Raw genomic sequence first — 22996 nt, 5'->3', positions numbered from 1 at the left:
AAAACCGATTCAGGTGAAAATTTTAGAATCATAGAATCATTTTGGTTGGAAGAGACCCTCAGGATCATCAAGTCCAACCATAACCTAACTCTAGCTCTAAACCTTGTCCCTTGCCTGCTTCAGCTTGAAAGCCGGGTGTCATCTTTGTTCTGCGATGTTTAAAGTGTATTCTGAAATTCCTGATTGAAGTACTCGATTTCATTTTTCAGGCAAACGTCCAAAGAAAGGAATGGCAACAGCTAAACAGCGCCTCGGGAAGATCTTGAAGCTGAACCGGAATGGCCATGCGCGCTTCTTTGTTTAATGTAGCTGCTACTTCTACTACTGCTGTCTTTCCTGCACAGACCAGTATTGAGGGCAGCAGAGCCTGGAGCTGCTGTTGTTCCTCTGCTTGAAGCAGACTTGCATGTACCATATAAAACACTGCCTGATGAACAAAAACGAGAAAGAAAAAAAAAAAGAAAAAAAAAGAAAAAAAATTGACAAAAAAAACCCAACCCAATGCTGCATTTTCACTGTGCCACACCTGCTCAGCAATAACCATATGGGAATAGGGAAATCTTCAGAGAGACATGGACTGTGAGAAAGAGTCTCTCATCAGGGCTTGAATATCATTTGTTGCTGGTAGATTCTGACCTAATTAATGAGGGGAAGATGATGAAGGTGGTTTATCAATAATTTATTTCTGATAGATTTTGACAACTTTTAAATTCATTTTAAAAAACTATTTATTTGGAAGACTTTTTTTTGTGGGGGTTATTAATTTAGATTTAAGAATGTGAAAGTTTTTAATTGTTTTGATAATGTATGTTTGGTGCAGTGGAGAGCCACATTAATTGTGATTAGTCTGGACTCCTAAATTTGATATTCAGGTTATAGTCTTAAGTAGGGGTGAGATGCATTATTAATTATTTTTTAAATTAAGGCATATGGAATCTTATTTTTTTTTCCTGCTTTTTGTAAGCTATTGGCTGGGCTTCTGTTGACTTCAAGTTGCATATTCTCTGCCAGCTTGATTATTTTTCGATCTGTCCTCTTTTATACAGATTTATTTATTTGATGGACTGGAAGAGACTCCTAAAACCAGAAGAATTGTCTTATGTCAGTCCAGTAGCTAACTTGTATAAACTGCACCCCTTTCCTCCAAATTGGAGTGCATACTTTTCCTCCTGGTGATCTTTCTGTGATGATTTTCTTCTGTAAAAAGGCTTCCTGAAATTGTCTATGTACAGATTATTTAAAAGTTCGTGCACCAAGGAGGGAAACCTAATATATCTTTTTGGGGGAATGGGGACATCAGTTAAGATAAATGTTTCTTCAAAACAATTACTCTGAAATAAGTCGTAAGATACACATTGCCGCGTTAAGATTTGGCGCATTACTTAATGTAGCACGGAAGTAGCATTAAAATATTATTATTGTACTTCAGACACATTCTACTGAAGTGAAGAGTCAGGAAGGCAGGAGAATGTGAGTTGCTTTCAAATCTGGGAGAGAGCCAATTAAAAGTCTTAACTGGTGCATATATAAGCATTAAGTAGCTTACTGGTATCAGAATGATCATTTGTGTCATGCTTCATACAGAGCTGATAGCAAATGCCGATTCTGAATTATTGTAAATAATTTTGATTTAAAATTTGTATTTTTCTGTAATATAAAACTAAATATTTAACTTTTGGGGGATGGGGTTGAAGGCAAAAAGGGGAATACTTTTACTTGATTCTGCAAAAAGGGCATTTTGAAGGGTCCAGCCAAAATGAAAACATTAATAGGCTAGTGACAACAATATTGTTGGTTGTTAAGTGGTGGTTTTTTTTTTTTGGTTGCTTAGAGTAAAAATACTCAGGCATAGCTATCCAAATCATTGAATTGATTTAACTTTCCATACCAGTTTTTCCTTCCTCCATATTCTATGCTGGAATAGTTTTATCTTCTTGTGTTTTAAAAACAAATTCAGTTGAACTTTCCAGAATATTTGTGCAGAGTTATTTTTATCAAGGCTGGGTTATCAATGCCTTTACAAATTTATGGAAATAGTTCTGATGTCAGATGTCTTTGATTGCTGCAGGTCAAAACTATTTAGCACTGCTATCCTGTTTCTAAATTGAGAAACACCAGAACATAATACAACTGCAGATGTCAGGTAGCTTTCATGGCTTCCTCTGAAGCTTGAAAGTTATAACTTACAAATGGCTTTTGCAGCCCAACTTTTACTTTATATTGACTTCACTGTTTTGTGTGTGTGCGTATGGGAGAATATTTTTAACCTTTTCTTGTTTGCTATTACAGTTTCACAAAAGCATTTTTTCAGTCTTTTTATTTTATTTTTTTTTATTTAATGTAAGCTATCAACCTCGTTCAGACTACTGGGAATCGAGGTAACAAAGGATTTCTAAAAAGCAGAAGATAAGCTAAGAGGTACTTTACAGGTGCTGAAAGTGACTATAAGTACTTGCTGTTCTCAGGTGTTGTGTTTTCCAGATGGAAATAGTTAAAAGAGAATATTTTAACTATCTTTTAATATATTCTCACCAAAGTAAGTCAAAGAAATAAACTATGTTGTCAATATTAGTTAAAATTATATACCCATTTGAATATTCTCTGTGCTTAAGCATGAGCAAATGGATTAATGCCTGCCAGGCTTTAGAAACTATTTTAGCTTTAGCATATTGAACCAAACTCTTTCCTTCTTGCTGGCTATATAATTTTTAAGAATAGAAAATTACAGTTTTAAGGCAGCAGTCGGATTCAGAGCAGAATGAAGAATGAGCTCTCTCTTCTTGAAGGCAGATTTTTGAGAACACTTATCCAAAATAGAAGTATGCCAGAATAGAATCTGGAGTAAGGAATTTTAAAAGATGGAGAATGCTTTCTTGTACATGTAACTGGCTTGTACAGTATCTCTTTTCTGACCATCCATATTATTTATCCATATTTTACTATTGGAACACAGATGTGGCTGGACCCATATATATATTATTTCTACTTGGTTTTATTCTTTCTCTACTCTGCTTTCTACCTTTATTTTCAAAGTGGCTCTCCACTGTCATGAATTTATGTAATAGTCTCTTCATAGGCTGTCTACAGGCAGAGGTTCATTCTCATTTTCTTCAGATATCATTGCTTCCAGCAGAAGTTAATTCTGAATTTCCACCTCAGAAAAAGTAATTCGAAAGAAGTTACCATAATAAGCAATATTTTAAAAACAAAAGCAAAAAAAAAAAAAAAAAAAAAGGAAAAAAGGGAAAAAAGTCTTCTGGTAGCTCATGAAGAGGATGTGGTGACCTCACTTGTTTTGTGTGCTTGTACGTAGGGATATTTTTATTGTGTTCTAGATGAAAACACTATTGCACCAATCTTTCAGTAGATGGACTGAACCTTGTGTTGTAGTGGAGAGAAAAAGCCCTATTTTTTTCCTTGCTGTCTCACTTGGGGTAGAAGAGGGGAGGGAGTGGGGAACACTGACTGGACAGCAAAGAGAATTCAGCCTACTATGGTAACTTGTTTTCAAGGATATTTTGAAAAGTCAGATAAGTTGGATTTGGCATAAATCTTTTTCTTTTTAAATTGTAGACAGAACAATAGGCAATGAAATACCATAGGGGGTTTCCCGTTTTCTAAGTTCTCACATTCCTGCAACTGAAAAGAAAAAAAAACTCAAGAAACAAACATGAAAATGGAAAGACCACCTAGAAACCATATCAAAGACTCTTCCAGCAACTTTCCCTTTTCTTCTCCTACTATACTTGCTAATAAACCCTGGCTACAAGGTAGCCTTTGTTGACCTCTAAGGTAGATTACCTATGCAACCTATAATACTCTACATGAATCCATTCTTAAAGATGATTTTGAAAGGGGTAGATGTTGAGAGTTAAAATTGTTGCTTTCTGATCACATGGGGGATTTTGGGAGGTTTTTGGTTATTTTGGTGGTTGAAGTGCTTGTGTTACCTTTAGTAGAGATGTAAGAGAGCACAGTGTCATGATCACATTTTAGAAACTTCAGCTTTCCCTAGGCTTTGCTATAATATATGGCATAAGCTACCTTCATTCACAATGCCATGAAGTTGTAAATGTTGAAAATTTTTGCAGGGTTTTCGAGTCAGAGCTGTTCTGATAATTGTGGAGACTAAGCAGAACCAAAACTAGAATGACTGGTACTACAAGCCTAAAACTACTAGTGCTCTGTTTAGGCTCCACACTCCCACCTTTCCCTTCACACTCCCACTATGACCCCCAAATCTACTGTCTTTCCAGAGTTTCATTCACATAATACTTCCAGACCATTAAAAGCTGTTTGTATCTCTGGGGTTGAGTGAACCCAGAGCTACACTTTCACAGAATAAATATAAATGGAACCAAGGGCCTTACTGTTTGTGGTTAAACAAGATTAAAAGCTGCAACATCCATTTTTTCCCAAAAAAAACCCCACCAAAAACCAACAAAAAACCCAATAAAACAAACCACCAACATAAAACAGCCTCGTTTACCCACTTTGTGGGAGCGTATGTGTGATAAATCATGCAGTGGATGGGAAACATGAGTAGCACTGATAAGGAAATGCACGTTCTTCATAAGCTGCATTTCTGTTTGGAAAACAAAACAAAACCTTTTTCTACTTCTAATATAAATTAAGCCATAAGAGTTTCATGCTGTGGGAAGGGAATGAAAGGGATCATTTTAAGAGATTATATTGATATGTATTGTCACATCTGCTGGGAAATGTCTATTGCTGCCAATGCTTTGGTGACTCTTTTTTTAAAAAAAAAAAAACACACATGGAATTTGGAAAAAAAAAAAATGGGGGGGGGCTAGTTCTTGGCTATATTTGCTAGTTTTGTAGTAATGTTTTGCTGGCCCATGTGTCTTTTCCTCTCCTTTTTCTACTCTCATAGTCTAATTTCTATCTTTCCTTCTTATATCTCTGAAAATATTAACTTGTCTGCTCAGTAGAGGTCGGTGTATGTGTGTCTTCCTTTTTACAGAAACGCACTACTGTGTTAAGTATTTGGCTGGGAAATGGGATGCTGCAGCTTTAAGAGCATTTTTTTCAATTCATAACAGTATTTCCCATCCTCTTTTGCCTGCAGGCAGGGAAAGTGTGTGTACAGTATTTATTTTGTTTCAATTTTACTTTAAATTTGTAAGTTTCTATAAGTAGTTCACATTGATTATTCTAGGGGAGGACAAGTGGCTTTGTTCAAATTTGTATTTGATATTCATAGTTTCCACTTTCTGTACCTTAAAATACTGAAATTAAAAAATTGTATTGCTTATGTTTTGATTTTAGCACTCTAAAGTGTTTAATTCTTCAGACATCTGCTCTCTTGCTTCAGTGTAAATATGGAAAACTACAGAATTTCATGAGGAGAAAAATACTTTTCTAGGTCCGCTTGCTATGCCCTTTACTTGTCGCATTTTTAAGAAGAAATTTTGTGGAGAAATGTGGGAGGGAGTATTCTCGTACTTTTTTTTTTTTTCATTATTAGTTTTCAAAATGCAAATCTCATTTCAATCTAAGGATATTATGTGGCAACTAAATGCATTTTGTGGAGATACGTATATTCTTTTTGAATCCTAATATAAAAAAGGAGGTGGAAGTGTTTGTGATCCATCACGTTAGCAGCTCTAGGACTGTAAGAAGGGTGTCAAATGGTATTTTCTTGTTCTTGGTCTTGGTTTGTGTTCAGGTTTGTCTCATGCTACTGATGATTGATACGGATCTTGATTTCTTTTTCCCCCCCCCCCCATCCTCCTTTAAGCGTGTGCAGCTTCTGGAAGAAAAGCTTTCTCTTTCACATTTGCATTTCCTTTGACATACTTGCTTTTATCCTGGATGATTTCTCAGCTGATTTCTCCCACATACTGTTTTCTGCTTTACAGTTGTCGTTGCTCCCTATTTTGATTCCATGTGGCAATACAGTGTTTGCATGTGGGTACTCTGCTTGGGAGTAATGGAAGCCTTACTGTGTTGCACTCCAACTTCACATAGTGCATTTTCTTCTGCAAATAGTGCTCCGTCCTACTCAATGGCTTCAGTGCTGCGATGGGCAGATGCTCAGATTCCAAGGATGATCATTTTATGAGAACCTTAGATAAATGATGCAGCAATGGCACTGGAAGAACCAGATGGCAAAAGGTGTTTGATTTGAGCATCCTCTGCAGCTGCTCAAGCTTGCCTCTTAGCCTGGCTTTTTGTTTACAGAGGATTTATGACTGGCTGTATTGACTAGGAGACCTGTTGATGGACAAGGACTTCATTGTGCCAGGTGCTTTACAAAGAACAAGAATACTGACCTCATCAAACCATGTGCTCCTTAAGTATAAGATTGAAATAGTTAAAAAAACTCCACCAAACTAGTAAGTTCTGTGGCCTAAGGTTTAAAATTTGGTGGTGGTATAGATTTTGGGGGCAGAAACTTCTGAGCTGTTTCAAAAATAAACGTCATTTGAGTGGAGTAAGAAATAATGAGGAAAAATAATTATTTAAGTACAAGGGATGAAGATTAAATATTTATATGTCCAGGCATCAGTTCCTGCTGTATTTTTGACATGCCTCTACATCTTTTGAATTAATGTGTTAAAACTGATTTTAAATTTGGTTAGCCAAAGATTTGCCAAAGATCTGAAAGAGCCATTTGTCTATCAGAGCAACCACGTATTTTAGAAAAGTCTTGATCACTGTGACTGAAGAACAATGGCCCAACTGCATTTCCATCTGACAGACTCACCTGGATTTGTCACACTTGAACTCGCTGCTCCTACTAATGTTATGGACTTAAGAGAGAGCCTCAGTGGCCAAATTACAAGTTTCTTACCCATATAAAAACCCTATAAGCACCTTTACTATTTGTCCTTTTGTTTTTGCCAGCTACACTCTAGAGCTTTTCTCTGTGACTGCTGTTTGGTGGATAATAGGGTAGGATAATACGCTTGAAAATAAGAGAAATATCTCAAAGTGCTACTTTAAATGCTGCTGGATAGCCTTCAGCACCTGGAGCCATAGTTCCATTAAAAGTGAGAGCTTCTAGTTTTCTTCTTTTCTGGTTTGGGGAGGATGGAGGAATCCTTGCCTGGATTGTTCTTTCCTAATGGGCAGATGAATTTTAAAGATTTCAAGTCTACCCAATATGTCAAAAGAATGTCTGAAGTCAGGGAATAGTCAAGATTATGTTCTTGATATCCGAAGACTAAAATGTTTGTTTATTTCTTTTATTTTTTTTTTTTTTAATCAACAGTATTCTACTGTATTTGAGGTAAGAGTACCCCCTTGTAAAGTGCCTGCAAACTTGGTTTTGAGTGCATTTAGTGAAGTTCAACTCTTTCTCTAGAGGGTTGGTCATGACCAGCCTAAGTTGTGAAGCTGTTTTGGTGGTGGCTCATTAGTTAGCACATTCAGCCAAACCTTTTCTTCTTTGTTTGTTTAGATATAACTTTGGATTGATGAAGGAAACCCAAGTAGTAGAACGAATATGGTGAAGTCAATCATGCTGAGTGTTAATTTCTATTGAAACTTTTTTTTCCTTTGTATACAAGTGTTTCTCCTGTGGGAGCCTTTGAAATTACGCTTTTACTGCTGGTAAGTATTGTCAACTGCCTCAAGCCAAAAGTTAAGGAGGACTGAAAGTGTAAAACTGGAATGTTATTGTTACTCATTCTGATACAACCAGGAATTGTAAATGCCTTTGTTTTTACAGTGGTCAATGACTGAAGTTTTTACCTGCGGAAGAAATAGCTGGTGATCAGGACAGTGAATAAAGTCTGTCATTGCCAGAGCTCATAGTATTCCACCTAACATCTGGCTAATTGGACAGTTTTTTTGTCTAGACTAAGGTCTGGCTTCCCTGAAACCAATTATATCCAGTCTTTAGAATTAAAAGTACTGCAAATTTTTGAAGAGTTGTGTTTGGCTTAATAGATCTATTTATCTGTACTGCTCCTGCTGTATTTGCTTTGGTCTTGGAAAAAGTACTCTGCTTTGGAACATGTAAGTCAACTAAAAGAACAGTATACAAAGTGTCTTCTTGTTTGTGATGTTTTGCCCCAAAGTTTATTTCTCATAAGAAATGTTTTATTTGCTGCAATGAGTGTGAGTACTAAGTTTCTACCCATATTTGGAGAATGTGGTATTTATCTGGAAGAAACATTTGCCCTTGAATCATACACCTTGGTGGTATGTCATAAAGATTGAAGTCAGCTTTTTGTTGTGGTAAAACTAAAAGCCAGCAAAACTCTAGAAACTGCTACTGTGGTCTCCTAAAACAGGATCTGGGCTGTGGAAATGTGGTTTAACTTGGCACCTTCTTCAGGCTACTATTAATTCGAAAAACATACTAAATCATGTGCTTAATTCTTAAGTGGTTGGTTTCTAATCGCAGAAGTTTTGCTTTTTTACAAAAGCTCTTTGCATAGATCCATTACAGGTGTAGCCCAGTGAGGATTTTCCTGTGCTCATCCAGCACTTGTAGAGATTGTTTTGAACTCCATCATGTGACGGTTCCTGAACAGAGCTCTTCCCATGTGGTTCATGTGCTTCTCAAGAGGCAGCTACTTCAGTGTTCCCACCGAGTTACAGACCTAGTGAGGAAGGAGAGCAATCAGAGAGGGTGTTTACCATGTCAGCCATCCTAAAAGTGATGTCAGAGCTGGGTGGCTCAGATGAGGTCAGCATTGAGAGGAACCCTTTTTGCTTCTGTCTATATTCAGCCCAAGTCCACTGGGAGCAGGGAGAAGAAAAAATCTGTGAGCTGTGCCATGTGCTACTGCAAAATGAGTTGACGATGTTCCAAAGACTGGCAGACAGCTGTTCCTGTCATGAAGCTAAGCACCGCAAGCGATGCTGAATTGCTGTAGTCTTAGGAGGGAGACCAAGCATTAAATGGAACATGGCATCTGAGTGATCTCTTTTTTAACTCGGGCTTCTCCAGCAGCTTAGAGGTATTAGTGTGAAATGCTTTGTGAACATGCAAAACATTGTATAACATACCTCTTCTGTGGCTACATGAGATTTATTTTCTTCAGTATTAAGAGAATTTCACTAGAGAAGTGCAGTTTGTACAGAAAGCAAGGATATTTCATGTTATACATCCCACAGTTACCCTGTGAGTGAGGTTTGTAAGGGGAATTGAAATGTATTAGACCAACTGACGTATTTGGAGAGTGGGAAATAAATGTGATGTTTAGCGCTCATAGTTCAGATGTAAGACATTTTCTCTCCACGCAAACCTTGCCTTGCTTATGTACTCTCAATATGGGGCACTCTTGTGAACTGGTAGCTTATAGACTGTTTTCAATCATATTGCCATTAGTAGCTTTCTTATTTTGAAGTACATTCTAAATACCACTTACTAGAGTAATTCAGGAGAAAAATGATGTCATTTGGATGGGTTGAATGCATAATATATGTACAGTCTAGGAGGTGATGGAGGTATAAGGCAGAATTTCCTGAGGTTAATGTTTTCAAGTAAACTAAAAAACCCCAATGACTTCAAGAAGAGGGCCATTCACAGATTACAAAACTGAGGGAGTTGGAAATGCTTTAGCAAGCCACAGGGTATATATGTATTATTTACCGTACTCTTAACTGTCTTCAGCCATAACAGCTATGATATTGTGTGTGTGTATATAGAGACATACATATACGAAAATATATATGTATCTCTGTTTCTTCTGTCCCATGTTTTCTGTTGCCTCTGATTTCAAGGAATTTTCAACAATATAGAATGTCAGCTACCAAACTCCAAAATAGCATTTTTACCATAATTGTGAAGAAAAGAATGTCTTCACTTATCCTTTGATTACATGTTTTAATTGACAACACAATAGTGCTGTCACTACTCTTTAAATACTACATTTAAGTTCTTTTCCACTTGGTTGGGACATTCAGAGATTTCTAAATTGTTTTCTGCACTGATACTAATGCTCACTGTATTTTAGAGTTGATAACTTGAAGAAAAGACTGAATAGCGTTCTGTGCCAGACTGCTGTGGTTCACTGAAAAAGACCCCAAAAAGACTTGAAACAGAAAAAAAAATATCTCTGATCTGTTGAATTTTCTGAGGAGCTTTGTACCTCCAGTCATTATCTGAAGCACTAAAGCACAGGTTATAGTAGAACCTGAGATCTTGAGGATACTGTGGTGACTAATGAGATCAAAACATACTTAGTGGTAGAAAATAAAAGGGAAACCATATGTATAAAATGAGGTAATTTTTTCTTAATTAGTTGCAGGAATGCTAGAGTTTTATCATGGCATACATTAAGCAGACAACACTCTTGCAATAGCTGTTTTCACTTGCATGGGGTATTACACTGCATAGGCTTAATACCTGAAATACTTTGACTGTCAGGTGATAGAAATAGCTGCAAGAAATAGCGCCAAAATAGGGTTGATTGCTGGCTAGAAGCACCAAGGTTTTCTTTTCATGCCTTGACTACAATCCTGTCTTTAATTTCTAACCAGTTCAGCTGTTGAACCTGCATATGCTGATTTAATGAGGTCTAAATGCCTCAGCTGACAAAGTGACATATCTTTTTGTCATAGAATCATAGAATAGTTTGGGTTGCAAGGGACTTTGAAAGGTCATCTAGTACAACCTCCCTGCCGTGAGCAGGGCCATCTTCAACTAGATCAGGTTGCTCAGAGCACCATCCAGCCTGGCCTTGAATGTCTCCAGGGATGGGGCATCTACCACCTCTCTGGACAACCTATGCTTCTAATGGTTTTTGGGTGGTGCTGCTGTTCACTGTTTTTGTATCCCTGGTCAAGATTTCTGGTGATTCAGAGCTCCCAGTGCTCTCTAGGAAAAAAAAAAAGCCAAAACAGTTGTCTGGGGTACTTCCCAGTCCAGTCTTCTGTGGGAAGGAGGTGATGCTGTCTTGTCTGGGAGTTAGTATTTCATTTAAGAGGAAGGCTTTAAATATTGTGCTACTATATCTTAAACTTTTTTCTGCTAATGTGGTGGGAGTCTCTGGGGTGTACTGATGAGGGAAGGGAATAGAAAGGATCAGAGTAGTTGGCCAGTCAGCAGCAGAATGTGTGCCCTTTTGGAGACTGGAGCAGCCATCTGCAGACAATGACCAGGACACCTGGAGAAGGCAAGAGGGATCTCTCCCATTTTGACTGGTCAACATGCCAGCTCCTGTGGGCCTGTTCTTTTCACCTCTTTCCTCATGTATTCAAACCCTGCCAGCCTGTGTGGTGAAAAGTGTGGAAATGGTGGGACCCCAGAAGGTGGACATCATTAATTTCCCCTGTAGCCTGGCTAAGATCTGACCAGTCTCACCAGGGTCTTCTTAGATGAAGGCTCCCATTCCTCAGCTGTTACTTTGAATGAAATTGACCAGAATGTAGTATTGTCCAATGTTTTAGTCACCTAATAACATAGCAGCTTAGTCTGGAAAGCCGTGTTATCATTGCACCACTGAATCACCAGTGTTTCAGTCACTGTAGCAGCAGGATGGAAGGAGGTTGAACAGACACATTTCCTTTTCTATAAAAATATCTAAACCGAACCTCTAAACAGTGTTACCTCTTTGAGAATTACTTAAGGTGTCTGGATTTCTCTGCTTGAATTTCTTCATCAGCTGCCAGGAAGATTGACTACAATGCATCTAGGTTCTGGGTGTTTTTGCAAAGGATCTGAACTGGAGGATATTTAGTGACATTTTAATTTTTTGTTTGTTCATCTTGTACCTTTCACTGCTATCTTATGTTTAGGCTTATATTCTGTTGCAATCGAGTTTGATGCAAGTTAAAAATCACAAGTCTTTTTTTTATAGTTGAAGGTGACAATATCTTATTGGGCATTTTAGGGAGCTGTATTGATTTTGATTTTTTTTTTTTTTTAATCCACTTAATTTTTGGCTCTGCTTTGCAGCATTTCTGCATTGAAGTGTTTGGTCCTTTTCAGTGATGTAATTCTCATACGTAAGCTTAGACATCTCTGGCCTTTCAGTTCTACATTTTTCAAATTCTCCAGATCTTTGAGAACATTTCTGTGTGCAGCTGTTGCTAGCTGATATTCTTATCTCCTCAAATGGTATTGATATCTTAAGGTGCTAATTAATGATGCAAACCCAAAGGTTGCCATGCCCACAAAGGGCTTTCACATCAATGCCATCACGATCATCATTAATAACATCAATAGCTGGGAAATTTAAAAGATGTAACAGTAAAATTTAGAAAACTAAGTTTTTTTCTCTTGGCAAGGGATTTGCAGATCACTTTCAAACATAGGACCTGCATCACTATTAGTTCGTAAGGTTTCTTAAAGGCATGCGGAAGTTTGTGTATATGTCTATGCAGCTCTTTGCATCTGTGCTTTACCCAGAAATGGGGATTGAGTATGGCTTGCTGAGGCAAATCCCATCTACACAAGAAGGCAGCCTGATACAGGGCCAGTCCGTGCCTCTGACATCTGGTGTAATCCCCTTCTCTCTCTGTGACAGTAACCTGGGCAAACAACGTTTTGGAAGCCCACGGTCTGCACTTTTTATGCTGAATTGGGTGCATTAAGGAGAGTGTGACCAGCGGGTTGAAGGAGATTCTCCTCCCCCTTCACTCTGCCCTGGTGAGGTTGCATCTGGAGTACTCCATCCAGTCCTGGGCTCCCCAGTTTAAGAAGGACAAGGAGCTACTGGAGGGAGTCTACCAAAGGGCTACAACGATGATTAGGGGTCTAGAGTGCCTTTTTTATGAAGAGAGACTGAGAGAGCTGGGTCTGTTCAGCCTGGAGAAGGTTGAGCAAGGATCTTATAAATGCTTACAAATGTCTCAAGGGTGGGTGTCAAGGGGATGTGGCCAGGCTCCTTTCAGTGGTTCCCAATGATAATATGAGGGGCAACAGGCACAGACTTGAAGCACAGGAGATTCCAACTAAACATGAGGAGAAACTTCTTTACTTGGAGGGTGCCAGAGCACTGGAACAGGCTGCCCAGAGAGGTTGTGGAGTCTCCTTCTCTGGAGACATTCAAAACCCTCCTGGACACATTCCTGTGTGATCTGCTCTGGATGAACCTGCTTTAGTGGGTGGATTGGACTGAATGATCTCCAGAGGTCCCTTCCAACCCCAACCATTCTGTCATTCTGTAATAAGAAACAGTGATTGTCTAGAAGCAGCAAAGGAATAAAAAGAAGGGATGCTGAAGATACTGAGAAAGATGGATCCTCTGATGTTACATAGACCAGTAATTGCACAATTCCATCCAAGTCATCAGGAGGATATCCTGGACAAAATGTTTCTAAAATGAACCTTCCTAATGCAAGATGCTGGGTCTAGTAGTTCTGACGAGGCATTTTCACAATGTGCTGCAAACAGGCAGCATGAACAAAGGCTTCTAGACCACCCTGAAGCAAGTGTCTGATGCCTTGTTCTGAAAATTGCAAAGTCAGTCAAGTTTTTTACACAAGGCTCTGAGCAGAGGCAGATCTGGTACCAAGATTTTGTTTCTGCTACCTGGTTAGCAGACTGTGTATAAAGGATTCATATAAATTAATTTATTAATTGATTTACCTACTCATATATTTATATAACTTTTAAATTATAAAGACATCAGAAGATACTCTGGATGCCATGGTATCATATACTATCGGCCAGATAAAAGGAGAGTGCAGACCATTGCTAGTGACAACGTTTGCAAAAAGTGCTGCATTGTTTTCCACCTTTTGTTTCGCTTGGGTGTTACAGCTTGTTCTTTGTAATGTAACCTTTCTGGGACTGAGGCTGTCAGATGCTAGATGCTTGTGCAGTGCCTAAAAACCAATTTGGTTAATACCTTGAGCCAGGATTATTTATAATTTAGTTTTCTGTAATATTTTTAACCATGCTATTTAAGTAGAATAGAATTTCCCATTCTATCTCAAACTCAGAAAATGATACAGGTAACTCTTCTTCCTTGTTCCCTCTTCCTGCCCTGCAGACTCAGCATGGAGAAGGCTGCCTTGAACAGACGTAAATAGTTAGGAAGGATATATTTCTCATATAAAAGAGTGGAATCTGCAGCAAAGTTATTTCTTCTGCTAGGAAGAAAATGGGAAGCTCTTGATTTTTATTGAAAAATAATCAATGCGAGGGGTAAGGTTGTGTTAATTCCCTTTAGCCACATCTGCAAACAGTGAGGAATGAAAGCCTTTAGATTACTTTCAGAATTATTTTTTTTTCTGTTTCCATTTAAAAATGTGTTTCTTGTCTACAGAAGAAAAGAAAAATGTCCAAACGCTGTGTTTTTATTTTTGAGTTCCAACACAGGGGACGTTAATACAATCCTGATGACCACAAGGAGGAGCTCACGGTACAGCCTGCAGCGTTAGCTCACTGCCCTTAAACTTCTCAAAATTTCAGCGAAGAAGGAAATTTAACTCGAAGCACAGTGCAAGCAGCCATCCCTTTCAAGCTCAGTGCTGGCATTTGACACAGGAATGCATGAACTAGAACTACATCTGGAAAAGTGACCCAAACCAGAGGGCAGGTGGGGTAACTTGCCATGGGCAGATACTGAGAGGTCAGAGAACATGATGCATCTGCTGCAAAAGAGCCTCGTTCATGCAGTGAATTCCAGTCTCAGCCTTTTGCTTCTGAAATCTCTTGTTTTTCCATTGGTAAAAAAAAACGAGGTGGCATAAAGACCAGCTGGCAATCAGAACTGGGGGAGCGTTCACGTGATACTGTGCTTTTTAAAGTTTCAGTAAACCTCTTTGTAGGTGGGTCAGTAACTCTGCTAATGTGAATGTTCCCAGCTATCCAAGGGCAGCAGAACAAATTTGTAAGTAAAAAGCTGGTAGTTTTTACTGTGGGAGAGATGCTTGATTTCAGAAAGCACAGATCTTCACCCTGCAGCTGCTAAGTTTCCTCTGTCCAGGACAAAGCAGGACAGAGCCACCAGCGTTGAAATTGCTGAGGAAATTATTTTAACAACTTTCTGCAAAATTCCAGGATGAATGAGAAGAACCCACTGTCTGTGACATCTGTTCTGCTCTCTATTTTTGTACTTGTTTTAAAACCCAGTGTTTAACACTGCCTCAAGACTAACCAGTTCACATTTCACTGAGGCAAGAAGAGACTAACGTCTGTAACCCAGCGACTGTGGGCACCTTTCTTCTTGCTAAAATAAATTAATACTGAACAGAGTCTTTTTATCACCGCCGTGTTCTTATCAGACCATCTCCCTTTATATTGCTTCCTTCCCCAGCCATTGTGGAAACAGACATCCTGCCCAAGGCGTCAAAATCCGCAATCTGCTGCTTCTTCTATGGAGCCTCTGGATTTTTGCCAATGGCCCCTTGAGAGGGTCCCAGATGCGATTCCTTTTTCTGTGCTACCCTGAAAATATCCGGTAAAAAACAAAGGGCTGCACTCACCACAATTACCGCTTTGGAGGCCAGCACTTCCTCTGCTGTCAGGGATGTACAGTGGGAGATGTTAGTCATGATGTACCGCAACGTAACCATGACTAAAATGACAGGGTCACAGTCAAAGGGATATTCCTACAATAGAATAAAGCCAATCTTTTTATTGCATTTCTCAGCTGTTCCTCGAGTTTACCTCCAGTTCCCATGAATCCAGGAGATGTGAATGGGAGGTCTTTCACACAGTGTTGTTCTGCAGGGAAAATGCAGATTCGTTGCACGTACCTTCTGTGTGAAAGGAGATTAGGCTTGAGCACTGATTTTCTTCAGGGGAAAAAATGCAAACAATACTGTTGTTATTTCAAAGTATCTCGGACTGAAATAGTAAAACAGCCAATGCCTTAAAGTAAAACCAAAAGGGGTTTTGACTGACTCAATAACCTTTTTGGGAAAAGGCTGGAGGAGAGAGGAGGGAAGTGGAAATACCAACTTGTGAGTTTTCATGGTTTGGGTTTGTGAGGGTTTTGTGCCACAATGGTAGGCGTGGAAATTTTCAGTAGTCCTGCCCATCAGAAACACGACATTGTCATCCTGGCTCTTGCTATAAGTGGTTGAAGATCCTCTTTGAGGAATCATGGGGCAGAAAGTGCAGCAAATGCATCTTGCTGCTGGGTTTCCTTGTGTAATATCTTGTAACCTTTTTATTATTTCTTGTTGCTTCGATTTTCTCTGCTTTCACGTAAGTTGCTGAACTGCTAAGAGTGAGCTTGTCTCCGTAAGTGTTTGTGCATGCAATAAAACATTCAGAAGGGTTTTAGTGAGTTCATCAATTTTTGGGCACTCATTCAGGGAGGACAGGTGAGAATCCAATGTGATCTTGTGAGAGTCTGCGCTTATTGGTTAAAGGCTTTACTTCATTGTCACAGCAAATAACAACTTCAAATGTCTCTTTATTGGGATCTATCTTGTGACCTGTCTGCCACTAAAGTGAAGAGATTGGAGGGAAGTGAAAAGAAGAAGAAAGATGTATCCCAATGAAATCCATATAGATCATGCCTCGACTGCTCTAGAAAGCCATGTGTTTTTCAGCTGGGCTGAGGAATTGTTACCATTGAAGGCACCTTATTGCCTACTTTAAATTAGGAAAAACCTTTGCTTTATAACTAACTTTTCCTAACAGGAATTAATTAGAGGAAGTTGATGATGCACTTGTCTCTGGGATTTTGCAGTGTCTTTTTGGAAAAATGTTTGTGTAGAACCTGAAATGAATACAGCTTTTCAGGACTGCAGCAAATTGCGTTATTCTCCCTCATCTCTCCTCAGCAGTCTGCAGATAAATCCAGCCATCTTTCTGAGATCCAGCTCACGGTTGCCCTCAGGGCCATGCAATAATTTTGCATCATGTTAGGAATGTGTGGGAATGTTCAATATGGCCTTCGTGTTTATTTTCAGAAACAGAAGTGCATCTCTGTGGCATCTATTCTGTTAAATATTGACTTTCTATCAGCAGTGGCAGAGGAAATCAGCTTATGGGGATTTGTGTGGCATTTCTACAGGTGGATCACTTTTTTTGTTTGTTTGGTAGGTTTGGTTTCACTTTCTTGTGGTTGGTTGTTTTTTTTTTTTTTTTTTGTGGGGCTTTTTGTGTTTGTTTGTTTGGTTTTTTTAAGTAAATTGGGACAGAGATGCCTTTTGAAGTGTCTCTTCATACAAGACAGGAACATTGCTTCAACAAATCATGAGTGCTGACACTTGGTCCTTCGTGTGCAAGACTGATAAAGCAGAGTACGTTACTGACTGATGATCTGAGATTAATTTTGAACAGTGTCTTCCTTTTTGTTGTTACTCTTCAGAAATATCCTGACCTTGCAAACTTACAGACAGGCTTTTCTTAACCATATGTGCAATGCCAGCACCAGCCAGAAACATATTGCTCTCTATAAGCAGATGTCCTGAAATAAAAGGTCAGAGATGGCTTGTGAAGAGTCAGTGAGCTTCAGTCCAAAGCATGATGAGAACTTTCATAGCAGAGGAAAATACAAGAACTAAGTATGATAGTCCCTGAAAAACTGGTGATAATACCAAGCAAGAAGGATGTAAGCATATTCTTGCCTTTTGCAAGCATGGTGGTAGCACAAAACCAGTCTGCAATGGTTCCATGTGGCAAAAGCTTGACTTTTTTTGTTAGAAGGAGAACTGCCTAGCTTGGTGTTTCAAGTAACACACTGTAAAATGCTATTAAATAGGCCCCATAACCCTCCTCCTACTTATCATGTGAGCCTAGAGCACATCTCCTGAGGAGGCATCTTCATTCAAAGTCATTTACTGCTGAGGATGTCCCATATCAGTTGGTCGTCTTTCTGGCAGCTCACTGCTCTTGCTGATTTGGCACTGATGTGAAGAGTTGGGTTTTGATCTACAGGCCTGGGTCTGTGTAGCTGTGACTAAGCACAGGGAAGGGCAACTGGAGCTGGTTACAGAGATTTTCTATGCAAAGTAGGGCAAGATACAGTGGCAATTTTGACACGTTTGAGTAATTAGACAGTAAGAGGGGCAAAAATAGGGATGTTTCTTAGTTAATTTCTTTACAGAAACTTTGTCCTTCCAACAGCAGGAGAACATTTCAAGGAACAGATGTGCAAATAAAAAGCAGTGTATTGTAGTGCCACATCAGAGAATGTATATTTTATAAAACAGGAGCTGGAGTACCTTGTCTTTAGATATCTGCCTGCAGGTGGCTGCTGCTCTGCCCGTGGTGATCTGGTCGGTGTGCTGGCACTGTGCTGTTTTCTATGTTTCCAGAGCAAAAGTAAGCTCCGGTGATGTTTCCGCTGGTGAGCTAAGTTTGTGGACAGGTGGAGGAGAGCCCACATCAGCTGATGGGAAGGGTGGGTCTTGAAGGGCTGACCCATCACTTGATTAATTCCTTCTTAGCCAGAATCCTCTAATCAGCTCATCTTCTTCGTGGAGGTCCTGAGTCTGTGATTGCTGCCGACTGCACGAGGGGTGATATTGCATGCGTTAACATGAAGCAGAGACAGCTCAGGGGCCCGGCATCCTCGGCTTCTGGGGTGCACGTATGTCACTTGGTCCAAGCAAACCAAGTCTGTGCCTTGTTGTAAGCAAATATTGTGAGTGGCACTTTGCATCTCTGTGCTCTTCCACCCCTCTCCCAGCGAATGTTAGCGAAGATTTGCATCTTCAAAGAGCTGAACTCTGTGGGCCATCAGGTGCACTGTGCCCACAGAACTATTGATTATGCTGAATTTCTTTGTTGTTTTGTTTTGGAGACTTTAATACTAAAGGCAAGTATCAGTCTGGTAACTCTGGTGACAGTAATCTCTTTATCCCATTGGAAAGAAAACGAATGGGCCTCTTCTGCCTGTTTATTCATGAGTACTTCTGCCAAAGCTTCAATGAGGAAACCCATCATGTGGGTGGGAGCTCTTGCCCCATCTTTCATACACTTGTATTCCCCAAACCACAATAAAGGAGAGACATGCTATTGCCTAGTGCCAGCGAAGTAATACTATGTGAAAGACAGCAAAAGCAGCTCAGTGCAGAGCAGGACCTCTGCCTGCATCCCCAGGTCCCCAGCTTGGCAACCTGGTCGTTGTTTGTGGTTATTTCATTTCTGGGAAACAGGCTGATGCTATTGACCCTGAGATATTTATTTGCCTAATGAAATACAGTGAACGGAGGGCTGGGAGCTACATGTGAGGACCTGAGGCTTGCTGTCTTTCCTCTCTCTCCTTCCCTGCATGAGTTTTGCAAGAATCCCTCGGCACTGCTAGAACACTCGTGCTGATGGTTGGTAGCTATATCCCCACTCCAATGGTGTCATATGCTGAAATGCTCAGTGTTGCTCTCTGTGGCCCTTACAGATTGAAACCACACAACTGGAGCCTTCCTGCCTACACAGAGGAGACATGGTCTTAATGATCCAAGGGCATTTCCAGCAAGTTTTTGCCAGATGCCTTCAGCCATTCACTAATGGTCCTGGGCAGCATCTTGCATCTGAGTCACTGCCTGTGACACTGAGCCTGGCTGTCGCCTTGGCTTTGTGGCCCAAGAAGAGCACCCTGCCCGTTTCGACAGGCCTGTGGAGCTCAGAGCACTGCACTTTAGCAGGAGTCAGGGCAGGAATGGCCCTGCTTGTGTCTCCTGCCTCCTCCCCAGGCTGCGGCAGGGGCTCGGCTGGGGCAGCGGGCTGACCGCGGCCTGCACTGCCGGGCCAGGTGGGCTCTGTCAGACCTGCCTGCTCCAGCAGCTCTTGCCGCTGAAGGCAGAGGGAGGCAGGTCATGTGTCAAGCAGGTTTCTGGGTAGTAGAGGGTATCTTTTCTGTCAGAAAAGCTAACCGAATCTGCAGATCACAAGGAAAATACCGTCTGCCTCATTAGTGAGCTGCAATCTGTTCCTTTTCTGCTCGGCCAGATACGTTCCTCACCAGGGATTTATTGTTCCTTTTCAATCTGATGTTTTAATCTCCCACTCCCCCGTCGTTGCCCCTCTCATTTCCCTTTCCAGAGCTGCTGCTCTTACTTATGTTTCTCCTGCCCTTGCCAGCTGGAGTGAGACACGTGCACAGTGATGCACTCAGAAGTGCCTTGATCTGCCCACCACTGCTGGCTGCCAAAAGAGAGGAGATGCCCTGTAAAAACAAAAATATTGCCACAAGGCTGCACAGGTCCTGCCCTTTCCATGGTGCTCCTGTGTACAGGCATGAAAAAAAACAAGCTGCCAGGCACAGGCTCCGGGGTTTTCGGGAGACATCATAAAGCACCTGGGAGCTGTTATATCCGTGCTTGCCCCGAGGTCTGTGTAAGACAACTTGCACCAAAGTAAAGCAGGGAAAGAGAATGTACATATTTGCGTTGCTGTGGTGCAGATAGAGCTGGGCCAAGGTCTGTGCTATCTTGGTGCTCAAGAAGTTCTTGCTCTGAAGAACCTACAGCAAAGTAGAAAGAAAAATGGCCCTGGGTGCTTGCTTTGCAGAGATAAATAGTTGGTGACAACTGAAAACGAAGCCTTTAGTGACAAGGCCATCTTTCCCTGCAGGTAGAAGCAGTCTGGGAAATGACTGAGGCATACTGCATTTAAAAAAACTCCCAGAAAAGCCTGACAATTACATATTTTGGGACATGTACCCTTATACCAATAACCTAAATAGCTATGCCTGAGAAGGCTAGCGATGTGGTGAAGCAGGGACACACTGTTTGCACTCGAGTGCCAAACCTACACCCCTCCTCTGCGCTCCAATGCCTTCGACGTGTGCTGTACAACAAGTCCTTTCTCTCCTAGATAGGGACGTATTTCCTGTGGTTTGTCCTCCGGTGCCTATTTTTCAGCTTTTCCTGCCAAGGGGACACAAGCCTTCAGTGATGCCATCAGCTGGAAGTGAGCGAGCGGCCACGGTGAGCCCGTGTCACCCCAAGCTTGTCCGTGTTGGCTCGGTGGCCCCGGTGGCGTGTGCCAGGCGTTGTGCAGCTGCCGGGCTCAGCTCCAGCGGTGAGGTCTCTGCCTGCACCACAGAATGCCTGATTCAGCAGCAAAATCCCTCCAAGCCCTCCTGGAAAAAGCATCTGCAGGCATCCTGCTTGGGTGGGAACATGCAGTGCTGGACGTGCCTGCCAGCGTGCCCCATCTGCCGTGTGGTGTGCAGCTCCCCGGAGGCTGGGCAGACTCCAAAGGCTTCATCTCAAAGCATCCTGGGCTCCTTGAGGGCGTGAACGGAGTGAAGGGGTTTGTATTGCTCTATCCTTCCTCTCATTGTTCTGAAGGTGTAATTGAAAGCCTGCTGAAACCGGTGGGAAAGACTCATGTTATCTTTCCTCTTAGGACTGAAATTGATGCTTGCTTCTCTGTCAGCCGCACATCTGTAGCATTCTGCTAGTGCCTTTTTAAATTAGATTTCCTAGGATAAAACAAAAATCATATGGGGAGGAGTGGAAAAAGAACACAATAAACCTTTTCCTTCATTTAAAACAGCAGTAGTTGGCTGGGGAGGGACGAGATAGTTACAGGGATTGTCTGAACACAGTTGCTTGGCATCCTCTGTACCTGCACTGAGTAGCCACAAAAGCATCTAAGTAGGACCTCTGGCATATCTCTTAGTACTGTTCCTACTATCTTCTCTCTTTTGATATGCAGGATATGTTGCGTCTTCTTTCTGGAAGTGCATTATGGAAGCTCAGCAAGAGGCCAGGTGTGTTTTGCATGTCCGTGTGCTCACACAGTGTATGGGACATTGTTCTGGGACTGAATGAAACACACCGTTTGGCCTGGAATGGAAACTTTTTCCCAGCTTTTTGCACCAAACCTGTGTTAGGTTGCCTGACAGGTGGTGAGCAAAGCAACACCAGGAAAGGAGAGGATGACTGTTTGACAACCTTGGCCTGTGGCAGGTAAGTCCAGCAAACAACACTGACCGTCACCTCCCTCTTCCTTTGTCCCTGTGCCTCTCCAGGGCTCAGCACCAGGTCAGCTGTAATCAGGGGCTGTGTCTGAGTGGAGAGCAGCTGGCAGGGATCCGCAGCTCGTGCTGGATGTGGTGAGGTCCAGGGATGCTCAGCATCATGGCTGGTTGGAAGTGAGCACTCTTGGTGGCCCAGAGGTCCCATTCTGAACAGGGCTGAGGAGTATTCCTGACAGTTAACTCATCCCAGCCAACTGTGTTTCAGTCCCAAGTTTTGAAAAGCGCAGAGGTCCAAATCATGGCTGGAGGCCTTGTGTCCCTGAAAACCCATCTCTACATGGCAGAAGAGGCTCACGGGGTTCACCAGCACTGTGACAGGGAACAAGGGCTTGGCCCTGGCTGCTCAGTCCCTTCCCTTAGAAGTGTTTTTCTGTCTCTGGAAGCAGCGCCTCAGCTGATGCAGATCATGCTGGTCCCACTGACATGTGGAGGCTGTTACGTGCTTACATCAATCACAGCATGCCAGTTTATTTTCTTTCTACTTAGCTGTTTTGCAATTCCTTCCCAATTCAATTGCTAATATTTTTTCATAAGTACATTTGAGCAGCTGCATCAGTTTGGAATTTGTACAGATGTCCTGAATTCTGCAATGTTCTCACTCGCACGAGGCACATCTCACAAACCACTCACTCTACAGAGAGGGTCCTGCAAGCCAGCCAGTGCTGCTGACAGCGCTGCAGCACCTGCCAGAGCAGCAAACTTCCTCAGGTAAGCAGCCTCCTCATCCCACTTCTGCCAGCGAAGCAGCTGTTGCCCTGCACAGTCCTTCTGTTTACCTTGTCTTATGTGGCAAGTCCGCTGGGGACAGAAACAAGCGGAGGTTTGAATTGCCAGTGCCTGCACAGCAAGTACCCCCAAGATGGAGCTGTGTGGAGAGAATGGGGCCAAGGATATTGTGGCTAGTGTTGTTTTAAGGCACCCAGTAGATGAGCTGAATTCAGGAATTCCATGTCCAGGATGGCAGCTCCTGGGTGTTGGCCATAGCAACCATAAAACCCAGTGTCTCACGTGGCTACGGCCTCATTCTGCAACAGAAGGTCCTCCCTTCCTCTCTCCACACACATGCTGGGTCACTGTTGAGCCACAACAAGAAGGAAAAAAAACACGTGGCGTTCCTTCCTTAGAGCAGCTGGCAGCAGAGCCTTGCTGTGCTGCCCTGGCCCAGTGCTCAGTGC

General features: G+C 41.5%; 1 protein-coding gene across 2 annotated transcripts in view; it reads left to right on the top strand.

Moving 5' to 3' along the window:
* The window catches only part of KDM7A (lysine demethylase 7A), a 67956-nt gene extending 62673 nt beyond the window's left edge, over positions 1-5283 (top strand). For both annotated transcript variants that reach the window (XM_071798275.1, XM_071798272.1), the window contains exon 20: positions 210-5283. In XM_071798275.1, the coding sequence (XP_071654376.1) occupies positions 210-304 (95 nt within the window). In that variant the 3' untranslated portion in view covers positions 305-5283. The remainder of the gene's footprint in view (positions 1-209) is intronic.
* The last annotated feature ends 17713 nt before the right edge of the window (positions 5284-22996 follow it).

The sequence above is a fragment of the Patagioenas fasciata genome, chromosome 1, assembly GCF_037038585.1.
Source record: "Patagioenas fasciata isolate bPatFas1 chromosome 1, bPatFas1.hap1, whole genome shotgun sequence".
NCBI classification, from domain to species: domain Eukaryota; kingdom Metazoa; phylum Chordata; class Aves; order Columbiformes; family Columbidae; genus Patagioenas; species Patagioenas fasciata.
This window is presented reverse-complemented; position numbering and strand designations above follow the sequence as displayed.